Consider the following 21,898-nt stretch of genomic DNA (forward strand, 5'->3'; position numbering starts at 1 on the left):
CTCCTGGTGGAAAATGATGAATACTTCATTAGCCACCTGTTTGAGACAAGCATATGGCTGAGAAATGAATTCAGTTCTTATCCCTATCTGGCAATTTACCTAGAACTGCTCATGGGATGGTTTAAACCTCTGTGGGAGCCAGATGATGTAAGGGGCAGGTGAGCAAGGCTGGTGTAGAAAGAAAAGTTCATTCCAGTGGGTGTTACCAGACTGAGGGTCTCAGCCCTACATCCTGCAATTTGCTACAGAACTACTAGTGATCGTGAAGAAAGATGGCGGAGGCAGCCTTGCATCTTGGAGCGGCCAGAGGAGCCCGCCTGGAGGTAAGAGGTCTGCAGCGGGGGGTATCCCACTGCACTCAGTGTGGTTTTAGAAGAAAAGTTTTTCAACTTTGATATTATTTTATTGAAAAAAGTACACAAAAACTACTTAGCTACGCAAGCCCAGGTGAGCATAACAAGCAAGCCCCCCCCCTCACAACTTCTTTTGTCTTGGAGTAATTTCTTGCCCATTCTAGCAGTAATATCTCAGTTAACTTGGTTCCTTTTCCTCCAGGCTCAAAACAAAATCAAACTCTTCTATTAAAAAAAAAGGAAAAAGGAAGAATTAGGTATTAATGTCTCCTCTTGAACAGGAAAGTTGTGCCAGGCACAGGTACATTTTACGTGGTGCTAAGGCGAGCAGTCATTCGTTCAAAACTATTTACCAGGTGCCAAGCACTGTAGAGTACTGGGTAATACTAACAGGTAACTCAGGCCACATTCCCTCCCTCATGGATGTTACAGGTGAGGATGCTGACAGAAAGGTGAAGTACCATGCCCAAGTTCCATCAGCTTGTAAGTGGGAATTCATGAGGTCATTCTGGTATACGGACGATATAGGAGAGGGCCCACTCTTACCTTGGGTCAGGGGTTGGATTGATAATCTCTGGCGACTGAAGAGAGTCATATTTTTTAAGGGGCCACCAGTAGCTTTGTGAGCTTGATGATAGGATTTTAGCTCAGCCAGGGGAATGAAACGCTTCATCATCCGAACAAACTGTACATCCACCTATGTGACAATAGTGTACATGATAGAAAGATGTGTCTAGGCTGACTCTGCCCACTGTATTTTTAACCGCCTGCAGGAAGCTCCTATCTCGTCAGTATCGCCTCATCTGAGTAAGTGCCGGGCTGTGTACCTTGACCTACAGTCAGCCCAACCGTCTTCCTCCCCTTGTTCATCCTTCCCCTGTCATGAAATGGAAAGCAGAGTCTTTACCATGGACCACTTAGGGTTGTCCTCTTTGCTAGACGGGTCATAATGGGGATTGTTTTTCTCAAACTGTGTGTGGTCTGGGTAAGCCTCTTTCACGATCTGAAACCAAAACAAATGTTTTGAATCATTTGCCTGCAGTCAGCTCCACAGCCAATCTTTAATCCATATCCAACTTTCATTTCTTACCCTGAACATTCTTACCCCATCTGCCTTGCTGTAGAGCCAATGGGGGCTCAGAAATTTGCAAATAATATAAAGTATAATATATAGACTAGGAAATCAACTCTGTTTTTACAAAAATCATAAAAGTATGCTCTAAAAACATGGCAAAGGTTATTACTGGTACCACTGTTTTTTTCCCATCTGCACAGTTAGTAATTTTATCCTGATAAGTTTGGAGGAGCTACTATCAGGCCTGTTTTCAAGTGAGATGAAGACTTAGAGGTGGAGTGAAGTCTGCTGGTGGGACCTGAAATGAAGGCCTGCTTTGTTTTCAGTTGTTGTCATATAGGGACGGGCCAGGGCAGTTTTTCCCTACTCCTGTACAAGGGGGATGGGGTGGGGGGGAGTGTACTTTTTTGTTACCTAATTAAGGTGTATCCCTTTATATCTACTTAAGTTAGTCTCCCTGGAGGGAAAGGGATTCACACCAAAACCTGTCCAACTAACCTTCATAAGTCCTGCGATGCCTGGCTCTTTGCAGTTGCTATGGTAGAAGAAGGCTGCTTCTCCTAGCTTCATGGCTCTAAGGAAGTTCCGAGCCTGTCTCAGGGGAGAAGAAAGAGTAACTATCCTCCCATCAGCTGGAAAGGTCTAGCTTTTAGCAGACATCAAGTCTGCTTTTAATAGATGGGTTTTTCTTGTTTGCACTTCTCAATTCATTAGAAAGTCCTTCTCCTTTGCCAGGACACCCAGACTTTTACCAGGACACTGGCCAGAACACAGGCAAACTGCAGATTTCATGCGGCACACTTAAGGCATTTTTAAATACATTATCAGGTTTGGTTCTGAAAAAGGCAACCTTGGCCAAGAGGTTCTGCTACTGAGTAAGTCATGAGGAGGAGGCAGGCATTGATCCCACCTGGGTCTCAGGGAACCTCCTCCTTACCCTCTTACCTGGTAGTTACGAACACCATCCCAGCATGTTGTCTGTTTGGGCTGTGCTTTGAGATCCTCAATGCTGAACTAGGCAAGAGAAAATAAATTCAATCATTAAACAATCCTTGGCCAGTTAGTAAGCATATATGGAAGCAGACAGTTCCTTCCCCATCAGTGAGAGGGGCCACTGGCTATAGAGGAAATACGCAGTTCACTGGGAAGTGGCTCCACAGAGACACTTTTGTTGGGTGAATGTAAGTAAGCCTTGTGTTACCTTGTTATCCTTGCTAATTATGAGGATTAGCTGAATGGATAATCTAGATGATAAAGTAATCTGCTGGATACCTGCATTTCACTTTATATTTCTTCTATAATATTTCTGCTTATATTTTTCCGAGGCTATATTAAATTCCCTGAAATATACATCAACTGTTGGTAGGAGCATGGCAGGTGGTCAGAGAAAGGTAACCTAAGATTGAGGTTGGCAAACTACAGCCTTCAGGGCAAATCTAACCCCATGCTGGATTTTGTGAATAAAGTTGAACTTTAACACAACCACAGCTGTTTATGTATTATCTCTGGCCACTCTCTTGCTACAAGGGCAGGGTTGCAACACAGACTAACACGCACAAGCCTACGAAATTTACTATCTGGCCCTTTGTAGCAAAGGTTAGCCAACCCCTGCCCTAGATAGGTTCATAAACCAGTTGATGATAATAAACCCTGCCGATTTTATTCATTTTTACCTTTTTCCTACCCTTCAAAGAGAAGCTGGGGATGGAACCCCATTTAAAAACCACCATGAAGGGACTGGAGACAGGTCAAGGATCTCACCTTCACATCTACACCTTTCTCTAGTCGGCTCTCTGGCTCTGACTTCATCAGCCAGTGGCTGCTTAGATTCTTCACACAGTTTTTAGTGGCTGAAGTCTTCTGAGGGTTGGAGTCTTCCACTTCAGCTAATGCCTCACCTGAGTTCTCAGTTTTGGTGCGTTTTCCTGAGAGTCCCTTGTCTGCAACAGGAGAAGCAAAAGAAAAGATCATGCTTGTTAGAGGCAATGTTTCTTTTTTTTTTTTTTTTTTTTGAGACGGAGTCTTGTTCTGTCGCCCAGGCTGGAGCGCAGTGACCAGATCTCGGCTCACTGCAAGCTCCGCCTCCCAGGTTCCTGCCATTCTCCTGCCTCAGCCTCCCGAGTAGCTGGGACTACAGGCGCCCGCCACCTCGCCCGGCTAGTTTTTTGTATTTTTCAGTAGAGATGGGGTTTCACCGTGTTAGCCAGGATGGTCTCGATCTCCGGACCTCGTGATCCGCCCGTCTCGGCCTCCCAAAGTGCTGGGATTACAGGCTTGAGCCACCGCGCCCGGCCGAGGCAATGTTTCATAATGGAAAAAGCTTATGCTTTGGAGTCAGGCCTGGATTCAAATCATGGATCCATTACCAGCTGCAGGACCTTAATCTTACCATTAAGAAGCTTTCCTTATCTATAAAAATTAGACAATACCTACCTTACAGGATATCTTCTGGGTTATGTATTCAGTAGGATAAGAACACCTTACAGGGCTGTTCAGGATTAAAGGTCCTGACAGTAGTCAATGTTTTCCTTTCCTCACTCTCTCTTCTATGCCTTTGCATAGGAAAAAGGAAACTAAGCACCTACTTGCAACTATTTTGAAGCTTAAATGAGATAATACAAAAGGCCTAGACAATGCCTGGCATTACAATAAATGCTCAATAAAAGCATTATTCTCATCTCATGCTTCTTCCCCTCTTGCTCACTGTGGCTCATGGCCCGTCTCCTTTCTGCTCCTTGAAGGTGCCAATAACAGTTGAAACAAACAGTTCATTCAGGACATTGTAGAAATGGTGATGACTCGATTTCATCCCAAGACAATTAGAATGTGCCTGGAACACAGTAGACATTCAGTAGCTAAGTTTGATTACTATATGACAGGGCCCAAGGTCTGTGTGTTACCCTAACCTTAACTCGGTTTATCTACATAACCTGTGAGATGTACTCTTCATCTGGGACGCATGCTCCAGATCACACATCCAGTAATGGCGGAGTCAAGATATGAGGTCAGCACCTGTCACTGAGGTCTGTCTGAAGCTACTGAATGACTATACTGCCTTTGAATTTAGTCAAAGTCCCTACATCAATTGTCATTAAATATTATTTATGGATATCTAATGCTCTGAACCCAGTATACCTTCCTAACCTAGTTTCCTGATGGCCCCTTAGGAGTTAACAGGCACACTGCAAACACCACATATTGATACATAACTGCAATGTACTGTAGTGTATCTGGAACCCCTGTCATTACCAAAAGAGGTACTTCCTGCACCTTCCTATGTTCCTCCTCCTCCATCCACTTAGAGTGCCATCCATCTTTGTGAATATAAAAACGACCTCACGTTTTCTTAGTACTAAACTTTGCCCATGGAAAGTCTCCCATTCTTCAAGGCTGGGCTCAAATTACACGTCCTTCTCGAGGCCTTCCTGTGATTCCTCCCTCCACAACCGTAGCAATCCATTCTGAACCCCATCACGTTTGCAGTTTACCCGCCACCAGGGGATTTCTGTTCTTTAGCACGCCACCTGGTATCGCAAACAGTCTTTGTGCGTCACAACCATTGCCTGAATAAACAAGAAAAAGTAACTCTTAAGTAGGAGCTTGGTGAGACACGTAAAGAAGATGGAGAGTGATTAAGGATTAAGTTAATAAAAAATCACAAAGGGTTCTCTCAACAAGCAGGGAGTGAAAAATGAAGAGTGTTAAACACGTTCTTCGAGAAAGGTTCTTTCTTGAGCTGCCTCTGTGCAGCCTGGGGGCAGCTCACCTGAACCAGAAGTCCCAGCCAGCCTCTTCCGAGGTCTCGACATGGTCACCCTGCAGGAGACTGAAGTGCGGAAGATTCTGGAATCAACGGAGATACAAGAAAGAATCTAATGCCCTCCAAAACCCGCGCAGAGCGAGATGGGGGCAACGAGAGGCAGCCTAGAATGTCTCCAACTTTTGCGAAACACAGACACTGTTTGAGCCCCTCAAATCCTTCCCTCCGTTATCTGCGCCATTTCCGTCTGGCATAACCTGCCCTAAACTCTTCTCGGTTCTTTGCTTGGTCCTCATCCAGAAATCCCTCTCTCAGTACGCAGTTCACTGGAAAGTGGCTCCACAGAGACACTTCTGTTGCGTGAATGTAAGTAAGCCTTGTGTTACCTTGTTATCCTTGCTAATTATGAGGAGCAATTGAACGGACAATATAGATGATAAAGTAATTTACCGGCTACAAACCCACCACTCTGCAGACGTGACCGCGGTCCGCCTCCCCCGCGCCGGAGGCTGTGCAGCGCAACCCCGCGGCGCTAGGTGGGCGGTGCGACTCTGCGGCGCCGAGGCCCCGAGGACTTCTGGGAATTGTAGTCGTGGCCCCCTTTGGAGCCCACCTTGCACGTGGGTTGTCAGGGCTCGTGGGAGGACTACAACCCCCAGGGTGCAGTGGGGCAGACGGTGCCGGGTCGCAAGCACAGCTAGTGAGAGCGCAGCGGAGGTCGGAGGCTTTCAGGCCTTTAGCTGAACGCGAAGCTGCAGTGGCGATGCTGGGGACAGGCTGCCGGCGCCTCGGGGCGAGCCTCGGCTGCCTTCCCGGCGGTCTCCGGGCCCTCGTCCAGACCGGCCACCGGAGCTTGAGCTCATGCATCGACCGTAAGGATCTCCTGGGCGGGCAGGAGGACAGGTGTCCAGAGCCCTGGCGGACATATGTTCGCGAGGGACTGCAGTCTCCCGGCTCCATCCAGTCCGCCCGGCGTCAGCTCCCTTTCCGGCCAGTCACTCCCCCGGCCTGGCTCTCTACTCCGGCCGCTCACCCCCGGCCCGGCTCCCAGCTCCGACCCGTCACCGCCGGCCCGTCTTCCCACTCCGGCCGGTCACCCCCGCCCGGCTGCCCCCTCCGGTCGGTCACCACCATCCAGGTCCCCATCTGGTCCGTCACCCCCGCCCGGGCCCCCCTCCGGCCGGTCACCCCCGCCCGGTCACCCCCGCCCGGGCCCCCCTCCGGCCGGTCACCCCCGCCCGGTCACCCCCGCCCGGGCCCCCCTCCGGCCGGTCACCCCCGCCCGGTCACCCCCGCCCGGGCCCCCCTCCGGCCGGTCACCCCCGCCCGGTCACCCCCGCCCGGGCCCCCCTCCGGCCGGTCACCCCCGCCCGGTCACCCCCGCCCGGGCCCCCCTCCGGCCGGTCACCCCCGCCCGGTCACCCCCGCCCGGGCCCCCCTCCGGCCGGTCACCCCCGCCCGGTCACCCCCGCCCGGGCCCCCCTCCGGCCGGTCACCCCCGCCCGGTCACCCCCGCCCGGGTCCTCCTGCGGCCGGTCACCCTCGGGTGCTTAGAGAAATGAAGAAACTTGGGACTTTGTTGTTGTTGTTGGGCTCGTTGGTTTTTAAATTCGTAACAGTGGGTCATACAGGTAGTGAGAATGTAAGAAGCTGGCTGGGTACTGATGGTCGCAGCTGAACAAGAGCTCCAGGTCATACAAGATTTGCTCACACACAAAGATGTGGTATCTTAATACCTCTGGCTATAAGACACTTTTAGTGTTGAAACTCATGCAGGAAAAATAATTATTACTGCAAGTGAGAGACTCCACCGGAGCCGACAAACTTGAGTGTCTTTAGGCTCTAAACAATAATGTGAATGTAACAAGGAATGGTGGAGACCCGGCCAGTTTGTGACTTCTCTGCCAAGCACCTTTATAAACACTTTTTTCTTCTAAAATATTTTTAATTTATTTTAAATAAATGACAATTTTCTTTACAACAGAATAAGTCCCTTAGACATCAGATCTATAAAGTACAGTAAGGCATAGAATACTGTTTTCTTCTTCATGTCCTAAAACTCATTCAAGAGGTGCTGCCCTGTCCTAGCACTTAGAATTTGATAACCAAGATTACCCTGGTTGATACCAAAGCAGATAAGGAGTTATTTAGAGGTGGGTTTTGTTGTTTGCATCTTGCTTACACTTGAGTTGCTCTGCAGTAAAAGGCTTTTCGCATTTCATTTGGACTGTTTTTCTATTTAGCTTTACCTCTTTAGTATGTATGTATTGGCATCTTGAACTCTGCTAGTAACTGGCAAAGTTCATGAGTGGTGGTATTTGTTTTGTTTTTATAGTGTATTTCCGTCTGGGAACTTAAGTAGTTATGTCGTGTTTACTTATGCGTATGATTTCCATTAAACTATTTACTTCCAATAGACTGCAACTCAGATTTATTTCTTAAGCCTGTGGTTCCTTGAACTATTTGTTTTAGGAAGTAGCTATTTACAGAAGAAGATTTGTTAGCATTTAATGAACTCTTGCTAGGATTGAAATAAAATGCATTATTACCATTGAGGTCATCCTTTGTGTGAATGGATCTTTTTATTTACTTTTTTGAGATGGAGTCTTGCTCTGTCGCCCAGGCTGGAGTACAGTGGTGCAATCTCAGCTTACTGCAACCTCTGCCTCCCGGGTTTAAGCAATTCTTGTGCCTCAGTCTCCCAAGTAGCTGGGATTACAGGCACACTCTACCATGCCCAGCTAATTTTTATATTTTTAGTAGAGACAGGGTTTTACCATGTTGGACAAGCTGGTCTTGAACTCCTGACCTCAAGTGATCCACCTGCCTTGGCCTCCCCAAGGGCTGGGATTACAGGCGTGAGCCACCGCGCCTGGCCGGATCATATTTATTTTTGTAACCCCAGCACTGCTACCTAGTAAACACCCAATAAACATTCTTTTGGGAATGATCTTTGAGCCATGGTCTACAGCAACAGCAACTCTTGTACAAAATTGTGTGAATAAATGGCCTGACCCGGGTCAGAGAACCATGAGTTGTTTATCCCTAACTCTGCTCGTAAGAGTAATACCCAACATAGGTTTCTGCTCTGAGCTTCTCAAGGCAGCCCGATGACTAATCCTCAGAACTCTTGATTTCTGACTTTCCTGTTTTAATGAGAGTACTGATCACAGAACACGGTGCCCTCTCCAGGTTTGCATAGCCAGCCATTACTGATGCCCAGATTTGTCCCGAGGAACAGACTCTGGCACCTGCACTTGTGTTCTTTTGTAAGGACTGCATCGCTTGTAGGCACTGAAGTAAATTATTGTCAAGTGTGGCACCATAGTCTTCCCATAAAGCTCTTTTTTCTTTTTTTTTTTTTTTGAAACAGAGTCTTGCTCTGTCCCCAGGCTAGAGTGCAATGACGCGATCTCAGCTCACTGCAATCTCCGCCTCCCTGGTTAAAGCGATTCTCCTGTCTCACCCTCCCAAGTAGCTGGGATTACAGGCATGCGCCACCACGCCCAGCTAATTTTGTATCTTTAGTAGAGGTGGGGTTTTTCCATGTTGGCCAGGCTAGTCTCGAGCTCCTGACCTCAGGTGATCCGCCCGCCTCGGCCTCCTAAAGTGCTGGGATTACAGGCGTGAACCATCGTGCCCGGCCCATAGTGCTCTTTAGTGTCAGTTATAATAACCAGAATTCTAGCACTGTGGCCTCGAACTCTGGGTCTACAACTGCACTTACTAAGTGTCTAGGATAAGAGATGTCTGGAAGTCCCCTATCCTGTTCTAGGTTGATCTGGATGTGTGTGAGAACTGTCCTTTCTCCATATGACAAGTGGAATAATGATAGAAGACGCCATTCTCTAGCTGTTAAAGGCTGTACTGTGTATGGGAAATACTACCGTAGATCCAGTTTCACAGCTTCATGCTTCTTGTTGGCAACACTCTTCCCTGACCCTGCCCTGGAACTGAGTATATGCAAAATCCTGCCCACAGCTTCCCTGGGACTTAATGAAGAGCAGAAAGAATTTCAGAAGGTGGCCTTTGACTTTGCTGCCCGGGAGATGGCTCCAAATATGGCAGAGTGGGACCAGAAGGTAGGAGTTTTTCTTGTGCTTAGACATTCTAACAGATGTCTCAGGCAGACCTTTATCTTCGTCTCCTAATAATCTAAGTGTTAAATGTCTCCTCCACTTACCAACTCTTACTGCAAGTAAGAATATGGTAGTGGATGATTTTTCCTAGAAGGCATCCTGATCATCTTGTACATAACTCTTTTTTGTTATTGAATAAAGATTTGGATATAAAACTAAGGCAGTTCTATCGATAATAAAAAGAAACTTCTTAATGCCAGAAAAAGTTTTTACAGGACCCATGTTAACTGATAACCACTGTAGGATGACAAACAGGCATGTTAAGAGAATTTGTGTGCTCTCCCATGTGCAAGCATCCTAATCCCCTCATTGAACCCTCTAGAAGGAAGGCCGTCTCTGAGTCAGTTGCTGATGACCCTGCTCTCTTTTGTACATAGGAGCTGTTCCCGGTGGATGTGATGCGGAAAGCAGCCCAGCTAGGCTTCGGAGGGGTCTACGTACAAACAGATGTGGGTGGGTCTGGACTGTCACGGCTTGATACCTCTGTCATTTTTGAAGCCTTGGCTACAGGCTGCACCAGCACCACAGCCTATATGAGCATCCACAAGTGAGTGCCCAAGCTTGGAAGGCACAATGAAGTACTCACATGGGCTGACTGTGAGAGTTCAGATTCATAGGAAAAAGATTGATCTTTTGAGGCTGAGTGTCCTCAAGGAACTGGACTTACAGGGGCCGGATGCAGTGGCTCATGCCTGTAATCCCTGCACTTTGGGAGGCAGAGGCGAGTGGATCATGAGGTCAGGAGTTTGAGACCAGCCTGGCCAACATGGTGAAACCCCCGTCTCTACTAAAAATACAAAAAATTAGCCGGGCATGATGGCGGGCACCTGTAGTCCCAGCTACTCGGGAGGCTGAGGCAGGAGAATGGCATGAACCCAGGAGGCGGAGCTTGCAGTGAGCTGAGATCGTACCACTGCACTCCAGCCTGGGCAAACAAAAAAAAAAAAGTACACGCTAGGTCTGCTGCTGCCTGTTGGACTTGATTCTGTCGTCCTGTGTTTTGCTTAGGGAATCAGGTCAGCCAGCTTTCTCAGAAATCTTATTTTGAGCTGGTACTAGGAGACTTCTCCAATAAAGTAATCGGGGTCCTCTCACCCTTTTCTTTTTTTTTTTTTCTTTTTTTTTTTCTTTTTTTTTTTTTTTTAAGATGGAGTCTCACTTTGACGCCCAGGCTAGAGTGCAGTGGCATGATCTCGGCTCACTGCAACCTCCACCTCCTGGGTTCAAGCGATTCTCCTGCCTCAGCCTCCTGAGTAGCTGGGATTACAGGCACACGCCACCACACCTGGCTGATTTTTTTGTATTTTTTAGTAGAGATGGGGTTTCACCATGTTGGTCAGGCTGGTCTCAAACTCCCGACCTTGTGATCCGCCTGCCTCAGCCTCCCAAAGTGCTGGGATTACAGATGTGAACCACCACGCCTGGCCCCCTCACTTTTTTCCTCAATCCGGAGATGGAACTGCCAGTGAGTTGAGGAAGTAATAGAAACTACTCACAGAAAGTACATATAACTCTCTGATTTTTAGAGGCTCTTGTAACCTGACTAGAAGTAGTACAGACATCCTGGTGAGAAGTGCCTCAGCCTGGTTATCTCTGGGTAGTTCTTATTCCAGGAATATGTTTTAATCCAGCCTTTTCCTTTAAAGAAAAGTCCCAGTTGTGACTTTCCCCCTCCCACTCTTCTGCTTTACTGCCCTGCCCTTTGTTCTCTTTCCCTTTCTCCCCCAATTTTTTTTCTTTCCCATCTTTATTTCTGTCAATGTCTTTTCTTCTTGGTGTACCTGTCAGCATGTGTGCCTGGATGATTGATAGCTTTGGCAATGAGGAACAGAGGCACAAATTTTGCCCACCGCTCTGCACCATGGAGAAGTTTGCTTCCTACTGTCTCACTGAACCAGGTGGGTTTGCCACACTGCACTGAGATACAGCAGGGAGAGATGCTTCCTGCTCAGACGGCATCACCGAGCACTCCTCCCAGCCTATTGACACGTTGAGCCCCTGTTTATCAAGCTGTTTGGGTGAGGAGTAATAGAGTCCTATGACCTGATGTCACAAGGACCAAGAGACCTATCTGGTGTGTTGGGAGGTGGACAGTGGCCTGACTGGTAAGAGCAGTTTCCACCAAGTACAGAGCGTTCCTTTGGCCACCTGGATTTTGCATTGGCACACTCTGAGCAGTGTCTGTTTAGGGAAGATTTCCTAGGAGATAGAATTGTGCTGGGCTCCCTCGACCTCACTGAATTTCTCAGCTTCTCTCTGCTGCCTTTTGATCCCTCCTCAGGAAGCGGGAGTGATGCTGCCTCTCTTCTGACCTCCGCTAAGAAACAGGGAGATCATTACATCCTCAATGGCTCCAAGGTACTAGTGTGCGTCCTTCCAGAGCACCTTGGAAATTGTTCCCAGCTTCCTCCTGACATCCTCTGATTCCTTCACATCTGTGGGTTAATACTCCCATAGGATTTTTATGTGTTGGGAAGAGAACCTCTGACCCATTTCTCTTTCTTTATTCTCACTGTTTCTCTCTCTCCTAGTCTGATTCCAGATCATTTCATTGACTTTTGTCTATCCTTTTAATACTCTGTTGAACTGTATCTCTGATTCTGCAGTCACTGCAGCTACCTTTTACCCCTCCTCAGTCTCTGTGCCATTAGACCTTATTGTTAGGAGGACCCCAGTGGTGTTCCCAGATGCTGTGAGAACTCATGCATTCCCTGGTCCTTTTGCACCCCTTTTACCCTTCCAGGCCTTCATCAGCGGTGGTGGCGAGTCAGACATCTATGTGGTCATGTGTCGAACGGGAGGACCAGGCCCCAAGGGCATCTCATGTGTAGTTGTTGAGAAGGGGACCCCTGGCCTCAGCTTTGGCAAGAAGGAGAAAAAGGTGAGTGGCTGTCGAACAGGAAACAATTCAGGTTATGAGACTGCCACCTGCCAGCCCAACTCCTGCGCTATTTCAGAAAACAGGTTTGCATACTTGCTAACCTACCTTCGAAGCAGTTGTTTCTATTAGGATTTTCAACAGGAGCGTATAAAATATAATAGGGCATTGTTAAACACCAGGCCTCTGGGGAGAGTGACAGCTTTTGCCAGTGAAGTCTACAAGCCACCTGTCAGTCAGTGTTCCGACCTCCCTGCCTCTGCTTTTGGCCCGTGTTCCTATCCAGCTTACGTTGCTGCGCTTTGCTGCTCCCGGAAGAGACACTGAGAGAAGACCTGGTATTGACCACAAGTCTCAGTAATGGAAGGCACGTGGTCCCTTTGTCTTCTTTGATTAAAAATAAAGTAAAACTCATTGGAGATCATTGTGGGTATTTCACAACCTAAGAAGGACACTTAGGTACTATAAGTGCTTTGAAAAGTAAGGCACGTCTAGGATGAAGAACCGCCATGGCCAGGGCATGAACAGGAGACCTGTGATTATGTAACCGTAATTGGTAATAAGGGCTCAAGACCCATTCAGATTGTTTAGACCAGATGCTGAAAGCGGTCATCTCTCTCTAGTTTGTACTGTTATGGGGGGACTTTGTGAGAGAAGGCAGGTGATGAAATGACTCCTAAGTGTATCTCTCACAGCTCCTCAGGTTTCCATATTTTCCTACAGGATCCTTCCTGATCCTCCGTAACACAAGGCGTTATGCATCTTAACACCCCCTTCTCTGGTAACACAGCAGCCATTTCCTAGGCTTCTCCCACATGCAAAGCCCATGCTAACTCCTGGGCAGGAAGACCTTCAATAAAAGGCTTAGAAATGGGGTTTATCCTATCAACAAAAGAGAGCAAGGAAATGATGTAAAGGCAGTCATATTTTCAGTGCCAGAAAGGAACTAGATTTTAGATAGTTTGTGGTTTTCAATTAGAGGCACTGAAATTGAGGGCAGTTGGTGTCACAATCCTGAAAGAATTTGTGAGAAGTGTTTGTAAGTCAGGTAGGGTAGACATTAGAAAGTAGATTCTCTTAATACGTTAGGAAATGTTTAGCTGAAACAGATACCTTTCTGACCGCTGACAGGCCTTTAAACCTGAACTTTTTCTTTCTCCTCATTTTAAGTTCTCGCGGGTGTAAGTCGCGGGTACCGAAACCCATACCTCACAGGCTTCTGTCTCCAGGGAAGGCCGCCCTACCTGCTGGATTGCTGGGCAGCCACACAGTCCCTGATTTTTGCCAGGTGGGGTGGAACTCCCAGCCAACACGAGCTGTGATCTTCGAAGACTGTGCTGTCCCTTTGGCCAACAGAATTGGGGACGAGGGGCAGGGCTTCCTCATTGCCGTGAAAGGACTGAACGGAGGGAGGATCAATATTGGTGAGACACGAAGGGGTGCGGCAGGGAGGTGGCAGTCTGGGTCCAGCAGTGCTGTTTTCCAGCTCAGTTGGAACGTCGGCGCTCTTCCCCTCTAGCTTCCTGCTCTCTGGGGGCTGCCCACGCCTCTGTCATCCTCACCCGAGACCACCTCAAGGTCCGGAAGCAGTTTGGAGAGCCTCTGGCCAGTAACCAGGTAACCTCTCCCTTGCCTCCACATGGCTTTCCACTCTTTGCAGCCCGGGACCTGCTCTAGGGCCCACATTTTCTAGGAGAGAAGCCAGGAAATTCCTCTGCCAGTCCCACCACTGTCCTAGCCAGAGCTTGTGCTTTATTTCTGTCCATCTTCTCTCAGGATATCTTTACTGATACTAGAGTGTTGGGTGAGTGAAGTGGACTTAGCACTTATAAAGCAATAAATTTCCTCTAGAAAAAGCAAGAGACTGTGAAGCTTTGGATCACTTAGAAAAAGGTGCCTCAGAGATGTCTCAGCAAGGCTCCTGCACCAGGTGCTGGTCTAAGCCTCTCAGTCTTGTCTGGTTCTCTTCTCCCTGTGGCTGCAGTACTTGCAGTTCACGCTGGCTGATATGGCAACAAGGCTGGTGGCCGCACGGCTGATGATCCGCAACGCAGCAGTGGCTCTGCAGGAAGAGAGGAAAGAGGCAGTGGCCTTGTGCTCCATGGCCAAGCTCTTTGCTACAGATGAATGCTTTGCTGTAAGTGATTCCTCTGGCTCCGCTGGGGTGGACAGGGAACAGCCGCTAGGCCCAGGGTCTTGAGAGGCGTGAGTCAGCTTTGCAACAAAGCCCTCTGGAATGCCACGGGGATCACCTTAAGCTGAAGGATATAAATTAACCCAGGAGCGGCCTGCGTGGGAGCTCTCATCGCTGGCTTTCAGGTCTGCTGCATGCCATTACACACTTCATTACGCCACTATTGTTTGGTTGTGTTCTAGGTGAGACACCACCTTTGGAAGGTTCACAGCGGCCCAAATTTAGCACTCTGCCGTGTTTACATTGTCAGGGCGGAGCTACACTGAGGCTGCTTTGCCGCTAGGGGGAACCATAACTACTACTTATCCCAGCCAGGGTGGCCGTGGGCAGCTTGTGCGTGGCAGGTAATAAGCCAGAGAGCCAGAGGGCTTTGAGTCGCCTGTCTGGTGGGGACTGACAAGTTTAGTAGGTGAACCTTCCTTGTCTCTAACCATACAGAATGTGGAGGCCCTGTTTGAGCTTGGCTGTTTGTGGTTCTTTAGTTTACGGCGGGCTGCCAGATCGTGGGCTGCGGTAGGAAGGGAAGCTGCTTGCTCCACAGTCTTCCCGGAGTCCAAGACGTCTAATCCCTGTCTCCCTGCAGATCTGCAACCAGGCCTTACAGATGCATGGGGGCTACGGCTACCTGAAGGATTACGCTGTTCAGCAGTACATGCGGGACTCCAGGGTCCACCAGATTCTAGAAGGTAAAAATTGCCAGGGGTTATTCTCTTCCTTCAGAACGGGGGCGGGATCGCTGCTTTCCCCAGTGTGTCTATCCCCATGCCTCCCGGACCTCAGGGTCCAGTCAAGCCCTGTCTGTCTCGAGGCTTCCTCCTCCCTCCCTTTCCACAGAGCTGCTCTGGCAGGGGCTTGGTGCACAAAAACAGCTCCAGCCCGGAGTCCAGAGACTCAGCTTTGTCACCGTGGGTGGGCATCGGATCGCTCTGCTACTGCTCTTCTGTAGATTTGCGAGAACGGTGAACTGAGATGATGGATGAGAAAGCATGTTGAAAACTACAGCCGTGGTTTTCTCTAAGGTGATAGTGTGTGTGGTCCTCAGGGATCCAAGAACAGTGATGTACAGGGCAAATGTGAGCCCGTATGGTCATCAGTAGCTCTATATTGATTATCAGCCAGATGGCCTAAAAGATACCTGTCTCAATATTACTAGCGTATTTTTCAATAAAATGAACCATCAGTATATGGGTATCTTGGTAGTCACAGACATGCTGTCTAGGAAACGTGTAAGCCACTGGGGTCAGGCCCAGAGCTGGGCTGTCTCCACTCTCTACGGCCAGTGCGGAAGTCTTGAAATGACACGACTCTTGGAAAAGCAGGAGGAGCAGAGGCTTCTTCGAGTGACATCAGTGAAGCAACGTGAGGCTGCCTTGCTGGAAACATTATATAATGGGGCTTCCCTGCCCCTTTCACAGCACTGTTTGCAAACCTCAGCCTGTGCTGGAATCGCCTGGAGGGCATGGGAGCACAGATTGCCGGCCTCAACCCCGGAGCTTCTGCCCCAGAGGGTCTAGTGTGGGCCTGGGAATTTGTATCTCCAACAAGTCTTCAAGTGAGGTTGCCGCAGCTTGTCTGAGAACCACACATTGAGACCCACCACTCTGGTGTTAATGTCAGAGTCACAGGCTACCCCAGGTTAGACGGCTGCTTGCTTCAAACCTCATTCCAGAAAGATGTTTATGGGCTCAGTCGCCAGGGTTCAAACGGAATGCCCCAGAGTCTTCGTCCTTCCATTACTCTTGGAATTGCTTTCTCACAGAGCTTTATGTGCATGGGAAACTTTGCCTTCATTCTGACTGTCTCTCAACCCTGCAATAATAAGCAGGAAAACATTTATTTTAGGCCACACCATCACCCACTTATAAAAGAATTGGGACATTTATCACTTTACCACTTTGTTTCATCTTGGACTTTACTGTTGGATAAATCTACAATTTATGCTTTATTTGAGACGATGTAACTACTGATTGCTCGAGGGAGTTTATATTTCTTTTTACATTAAAGGCCACTGCTAAAAGTGAAGCAAATAATTAATACCCGCCTTTCAGGGAAAATGTTTTTGTTCTTTTATAAATCAGTTTTCTGATTACCAAAGAAATTTGTATTTATTGTTAAAACCTTATAAAATTAGGAAAAGTAGGCTGGGTGCAGTAGCTTATGCCTGTAATCCCAGCACTTTGGGAGGCCGAGGCGGGTGGATCATATAAGGTCATGAGTTCGAGACCAGCCTGGCCAACCTGGTGAAGCCCCGACTGTCTAAAAATACAAAAAATTAGCTGGGCATGGTGGTGCATGCCTGGAATCCCAGCTACTCGGGAGGCTGAGGCAGGAAGATCACTTGAACACAGGGAGGCAGAGGTTGCGGTGAGCCAAGATTGTGCCGTTGCACTCCAGCCTGGGCGACAGTGAGACTCCATCTAAAAAAAATACAAAAAATACAAAAAATTAGTTGGATGTGGCGGCACATGCTGCTCAGGAGGCTGAGTCAAGAGAATTGCTTGAACCTGGGAGGTAGAGCTTGCAGTGAGCCAAGATCACACCATTGCACTCCAGCCTGGATAACAGAACAAGACTGTCTCAAAAAAAAAAAAGGAAAAAGAAAAGTTAAAAAAAAAAATCACTCTTGTTTCCACATCCAGAATGTAATTTTGGTATATCTCCTTTTAATCATTTTACTCTGCCTTTGTTGGTACATTTTTAATTTTAATTAGGATTATCTCGTATATACTGTTTTTATTCTGCCTTTTTAAACTTTACATAAGCATTTTTACTATCAGTAAGTTTTTTAAAAAGTAAATATTATTTCTGGACATTTTTCAGTACTTTGTAGAGAAGTCTCTAAAAATCTCATCTCTCCCAGGCTAAAAGCAATGATTCTGGTTTAAATCTGCAGCTACCCTGAGCTAGGCCTGGAGCAGCCTGGTCAGAGCTTTACTAAACTCTCAGACTTTGCTGCTATGAAATTCTTCCTTCTTCCTCCCTCTTACAGGTAGCAATGAAGTGATGAGGATGCTGATCTCTAGAAGCCTGCTTCAGGAGTAGAGCCCACACTTGTTCTGGCCTGGAGTTCAGTGCGACCGCAGTCAGTGTTGAGTGGTGCCATGTGGGCCACTTTCTTCCAAAGGGATCATGGATTAGACCCCAGGGCTGAGCTCCTCTAGGGCAGGACCTGCACCCTGTGTGTTGGTAGCAGCATCGGGTCTCAGACTGGAGCAGAATCCCCAGTGGAACCAGAAGAGCTGGCCTCAGTGAGAAGTGTCGGAAGAACACATGCTACCTTGTTTTCCTAATGCCAGAAAGGTGACCAGTGAAGATTCACCATCAAACCAAAGTCCTTTCTTGGATCCACTTCATCTTGATTAGTCTGCACTTTGCTGGTTCACCGGATCCCTCCTCTAGGGGCCTGGGGACTTTCACTGAGGCTCTTCCTGACTCTAGAGCAAAGGTGTGGGAAGGGGAAATGGGGGAACGCCCTCCCGTCTGTGTCATTTTCTGTGCCACAGCTGCAGATGCAGGAGGTTTCCCTGGGTAGCACACCTCTGAATGTAAATCATGATAAAATGGATATTTGGGAAACTTACTCCTAAGCTGTGATTTAGGGTATATTTCTACTTCTGGACTGCCTAAATATCAAGGGCTGAGGCTTTCGAATTTTGAATATTCGTTGGGTTTCATATTAAGAAGCCTGTGGTCTAGGAATGGTATGCAGTGTTTCTCTTCATGATAAACACTTTGAATATTTTTTTTGAGTTTTTGTTTCCTTTTCTGAAGCTATGCCTCTTTTTTTTGAGACGGAGTCTTGCTCTGTAGCCCAGGCTGGAGTGCAGTGGCCGGATCTCAGCTCACTGCAAGCTCCGCCCCCCGGGTTCCCGCCATTCTCCTGCCTCAGCCTCCCGAGTAGCTGGGACTACAGGCGCCGCCACCTCGCCTGGCTAGTTTTTTGTATTTTTTAGTAGAGGCGGGGTTTCACCGTGTTAGCCAGGATGGTCTCGATCTCCTGACCTCGTGATCCGCCCGTCTCAGCCTCCCAAAGTGCTGGGATTACAGGCTTGAGCCACCGCGCCCGGCCAGCTATGCCTCTTTTTAAATATTTTTAATCACATTGATAAATCTATCCTTCACCACCTCTGGTTCTACTAAAGTTGATTTTTATTTTATTTGTAAGCCTTTACAACTATTTTTAAATGTTTAATTATATTTGATTAAACACTTAACTGGATTTTGGAATAATAAAACTCGTCCAGTTTGGCTTTTAAAAAGCAAGCTCCTTTAATTATTAATAACTTTGCAAACTAAGCATTGTTTATGATGTGTGAAAGTAGAATTAAAGTAAGATTCAAAGATGGGGACTTTAGGAGACCTTATTTTGTTTGTTTGTTTGTTTGTTTTTTGTTTTTGTTGTTTTTGAAACAGAGTCTCGCCGTGTCGCCCAGGCTGGAGTGCAGTGGCGCAATCTCAGCTCACTGCAACTTCTGCCTCTGCGGTTCAAGCAATTCTCATGCCTCAGCCTCACAAGTAGCCAGGGCTACAGGCGCAAGCCACCACGTCCGACTAATTTTTGTATTTTTAGTAGAAACAGGGTTTCACCATGTTGGCCAGGCTGGTCTCTGAAACTCCTAGCCTCAAGTTATCTGCCCACCTCAGCCTCCCAAAGTGCTGGGATTACAAGCATGAGCCACTGTGCCCAGCCTGGGGAACTCTGTTATAACTTATCGTTACATTACTCTATCCCCTCATCCCCATTGAAAAAAATACGCAAGACATTAACCACAAGCCAATGTTTAGAGAGAACAAAATATGTGTCTGTAGCAACAACAAATGCTATCTTTTTTGAATGCACACTAAGGAACTTTTGGGCACTGCAGGAGGACAAGGTGTGGGTATACTACAAAGTTTAAAATGTGTTTCTGCCATCCAAGGCCTTATTTAAGAGAGGAACTAAGAGCTGTATTGCAAGGTAATGATATATCTGTATAAAGCTGAGAAGGCAACAATCTATAAAAGCGATGAGGGAGGACGGGATTCAAATTAAGCTTTTTATGAGAATGTATGTGGTCAGGCATGGTGGCTCGCGCCAGAAGTCCTAAATACTTGGGAGTCTAAGGTGAGAGGATTGCGTGAGCCCAGGAAGTTGAGGCTGCAGTGAGCTACAATCACGCCACTGCACTCCAGCCTGGGTGACAGAGTGAGACCCTTGTCTCTGAAGAAAAAAAAAGATTTTGTGAAAATGTGTGATTAGAATCAAGAAAGTCAGTTTCAGACAGGAAGGAACCAGGAGCAGGAAAAGTACAGGATTTATGTAAAAGCTGTTTACACTTTGGTTTAATTGTGGTTTGGGGTTGGCATGAGACAGAAGGAAAATAGAAGCTGAATCTGTTTGGAGAGTTGTGAAAGCCAAGGGTGGGGCTTTGTTTGGTAAGCAGTGGAGAGCCATGGAAGGATTTTAAGGCAGGAGATAGGAGATTGATTCATTCATAAGAGCATTCTGGAACGCATATGTGGGATGAATATGACTGAGGCAAGACAGAAGATAAGACATACCAGTCAATGGGTTCTTGAAATAGTCAGGCCGGGCGTGGTGGCTCAAGTCTGTAATCCCAGCACTTTGGGAGGCCGAGACGGGCGGATCACGAGGTCAGGAGATCAAGACCATCCTGGCTAACACGGTGAAACCGCGTCTCTACTAAAAAATACAAAAAAACTAGCCGGGCGAGGTGGCGGCACCTGTAGTCCCAGTTACTCGGGAGGCTGAGGCAGGAGAATGGCGTGAACCTGGGAGGCGGAGCTTGCAGTGAGCTGAGATCCGGCCACTGCACTCCAGCCTGGGCAACAGACCAAGACTCCGTCTCAAAAAAAAAAAAAGAAATAGGGAATGGGGCAATTCCCGCTGAACGTGGAAGGTGGAAGGAAAGACAAGCGTTAGGAAATGCAGACCTGTCTGCTGTGGACCTTGAAGACCTCACTAGTGGTCAGGCTGCTTCCTGGCGTTCCAGTCCTGAAAAGCTTCTATTTTGACCCAAAGCAAAAACAAACACTATGTTAATGTCTTCCTATGTGTCCCCTTCACAAGATTTAGGTGAAATGATAGTTATTAAAAGTGCATTTCTCAGTATCACTCTCAGTTAGTATTTAGAGATTTCAGTTCCCCAGTACCCTGGCAAGGGATTTGACAAATATAGCAAGAACATCGTGAACTTTGAGCTAATTTATAATCATTGTTCGTTTGTCTATTTCATAAATAAAAGCAAGAGAAGCAGAGCAACAAATGTCTTAAGGAAAGCCTGTGTGTCAGGGGCCACGTAGGTGCAGAACACATACAGGTGACCACATACAACTTTGCTGGACAGACCTAATGGACTGGGGGCTGGGAAACAGGAGACAGAATTTCAGTGGGAGGCAGCGAGAACAAAGGCGTACACACTGTGCTCTGAGGCGTGAGAGGCCTTGCGGTCAAAACACAGTGACTTAGGTCAGAATTAGATTTCCACGTGGTTTTAATCCTAATAATTCTTCCAACTGCCTCCAATTGTTACAGTTTTGAGGAAAATCTAAGGGTATATATTTTATACATATATATATAATGTACACACACACACACGGATGTTTAAGCAATCAAACTTTTCCTCCTTTATAGATTTGATAAATTAGAAATGCCTTTTTTACTTGAGTGCTGATCCGATGATACTTTTAAAAACACTAAGATTCCTCCAAAGTGTTTTCCATGCATCAGTCTCGGTTTTCATGAGCGGGGTCTTGCACAGAGTAGGCATTCAAGATATACTGGTGTGAAATTGAGTAAAACAGCAACTACCAGTGCTGCCAGCAGCTGCAGTTTGGGCCCTGGATCCAGACTCCTACATCTAGATTTGATTGCCTGCTCTGCCACTTACTAATTGTGTGGCTTTGTCACCGAAACGCCAGGGGTTCAATCTAGGTCCTGCTGCTCACTGCACAGAAAGCCGATGACTGAGATGACAAGTAATGACAAAGAAGAAGCTTTAAACAGGTGCTGCAGCAGAGCCCTGTTCAGTCTCAAGCCCATCTCCCTGAGGGACTAAAACTAGGGAGTCCTATAGCGGGGAAGAAATGGAACAATGTGTAAGAAAGCAGGAACTAGGAAGGGGCACAGAAGCAATTGTGATGGATGAGGAGTCTGGCATCTCACTGTCTGGATGTAGTGATCTGGTGAGTTCCAGTTCTTTGACACCTGTTTTGAGAGGCCTGAAGGTCTCTGAGGAGGGAACTCAGATAAAACAAATATAAGGTTCAAGCTTTAATACCAGACGGTCAATTTCTATGCTCATCCAAAAAACTATCTATGGACTGCTGGGTCACTGGGTCACTTTCAGCTTTAAGCAAAATTACCACAACTCTCTTTAGCTTGTTTCCCCGTGTATATTGGAGATCATAAAAGCTCCTACCTCATAGCATGGTTGGTGAATCAAGAGGAAGAATAAAGGGCTCAGAACAGAGCATGTCAAGCAAAGCGTTCTCAATCA

At 47.3% G+C, this 21,898-nt stretch overlaps 2 protein-coding genes across 11 annotated transcripts; one reads left to right on the forward strand and one right to left on the reverse strand.

Moving 5' to 3' along the window:
• Positions 1–381: 381 nt before the first annotated feature.
• LOC105476148 (thymocyte nuclear protein 1) lies at positions 382–5,774 on the reverse strand. Of its 7 annotated transcripts, XM_011731805.3 has the most exons (9): positions 5,639–5,774; positions 5,195–5,271; positions 4,917–4,991; positions 3,190–3,368; positions 2,374–2,442; positions 1,927–2,019; positions 1,261–1,356; positions 900–1,050; positions 382–578 (listed from the first exon to the last, which is right to left on the reverse strand). In XM_011731805.3, the coding sequence occupies exons 2-9, from the start codon at positions 5,235–5,237 to the stop codon at positions 532–534; spliced, it is 753 nt and encodes a 250-aa protein (XP_011730107.1). In that variant the 5' UTR covers positions 5,238–5,271; positions 5,639–5,774; the 3' UTR covers positions 382–531. The 7 variants fall into 7 exon arrangements, with proteins under 7 accessions (XP_011730107.1, XP_011730110.1, XP_070931967.1 ...); XM_011731808.3 differs by lacking the exon at positions 4,917–4,991; XM_071075866.1 differs by lacking the exon at positions 382–578 and having other exon boundaries at positions 585–1,050; positions 4,953–4,991.
• LOC105476147 (acyl-CoA dehydrogenase family member 8) lies at positions 5,758–18,746 on the forward strand. 4 transcript variants are annotated; one of them, XM_071075862.1, is made up of 11 exons: positions 5,758–6,060; positions 8,964–9,270; positions 9,705–9,874; positions 11,116–11,225; positions 11,609–11,685; positions 12,071–12,208; positions 13,494–13,629; positions 13,725–13,822; positions 14,190–14,342; positions 14,983–15,085; positions 17,389–18,746. In XM_071075862.1, exons 1-11 carry the CDS (start codon positions 6,050–6,052, stop codon positions 17,439–17,441), a joined length of 1,356 nt encoding a protein of 451 aa, XP_070931963.1. In that variant the 5' UTR covers positions 5,758–6,049; the 3' UTR covers positions 17,442–18,746. The 4 variants fall into 4 exon arrangements, with proteins under 4 accessions (XP_070931963.1, XP_011730106.1, XP_070931964.1 ...); XM_011731804.3 differs by having other exon boundaries at positions 5,772–6,060; positions 9,170–9,270; XM_071075863.1 differs by lacking the exons at positions 5,758–6,060; positions 17,389–18,746 and adding an exon at positions 15,346–15,377 and having other exon boundaries at positions 6,714–9,270.
• Positions 18,747–21,898: the final 3,152 nt, after the last annotated feature.

Source organism: Macaca nemestrina, chromosome 12 (genome assembly GCF_043159975.1).
Source record: "Macaca nemestrina isolate mMacNem1 chromosome 12, mMacNem.hap1, whole genome shotgun sequence".
Taxonomy (NCBI): domain Eukaryota; kingdom Metazoa; phylum Chordata; class Mammalia; order Primates; family Cercopithecidae; genus Macaca; species Macaca nemestrina.

Coding starts and splice junctions, on each gene's coding strand:
- LOC105476148 (XM_071075865.1), bottom strand. CDS start 5,237: ATGTCGAGACCTCGGAAGAGGCTGGCTGGGACTTCTGGTTCAG. Junction 2,443..3,189: donor AGAAAGGTGTAGATGTGAAG/GTGAGATCCTTG, acceptor TCTCTTGCCTAG/TTCAGCATTGAGGATCTCAA. Junction 1,357..1,926: donor GCATCGCAGGACTTATGAAG/GTTAGTTGGACA, acceptor TTTTGGTTTCAG/ATCGTGAAAGAGGCTTACCC.
- LOC105476147 (XM_011731803.3), top strand. CDS start 8,935: ATGTCTGGAAGTCCCCTATCCTGTTCTAGGTTGATCTGGATGTGTGTG. Junction 9,271..9,704: donor TGGCAGAGTGGGACCAGAAG/GTAGGAGTTTTT, acceptor TTTTGTACATAG/GAGCTGTTCCCGGTGGATGT. Junction 14,343..14,982: donor CTACAGATGAATGCTTTGCT/GTAAGTGATTCC, acceptor GTCTCCCTGCAG/ATCTGCAACCAGGCCTTACA.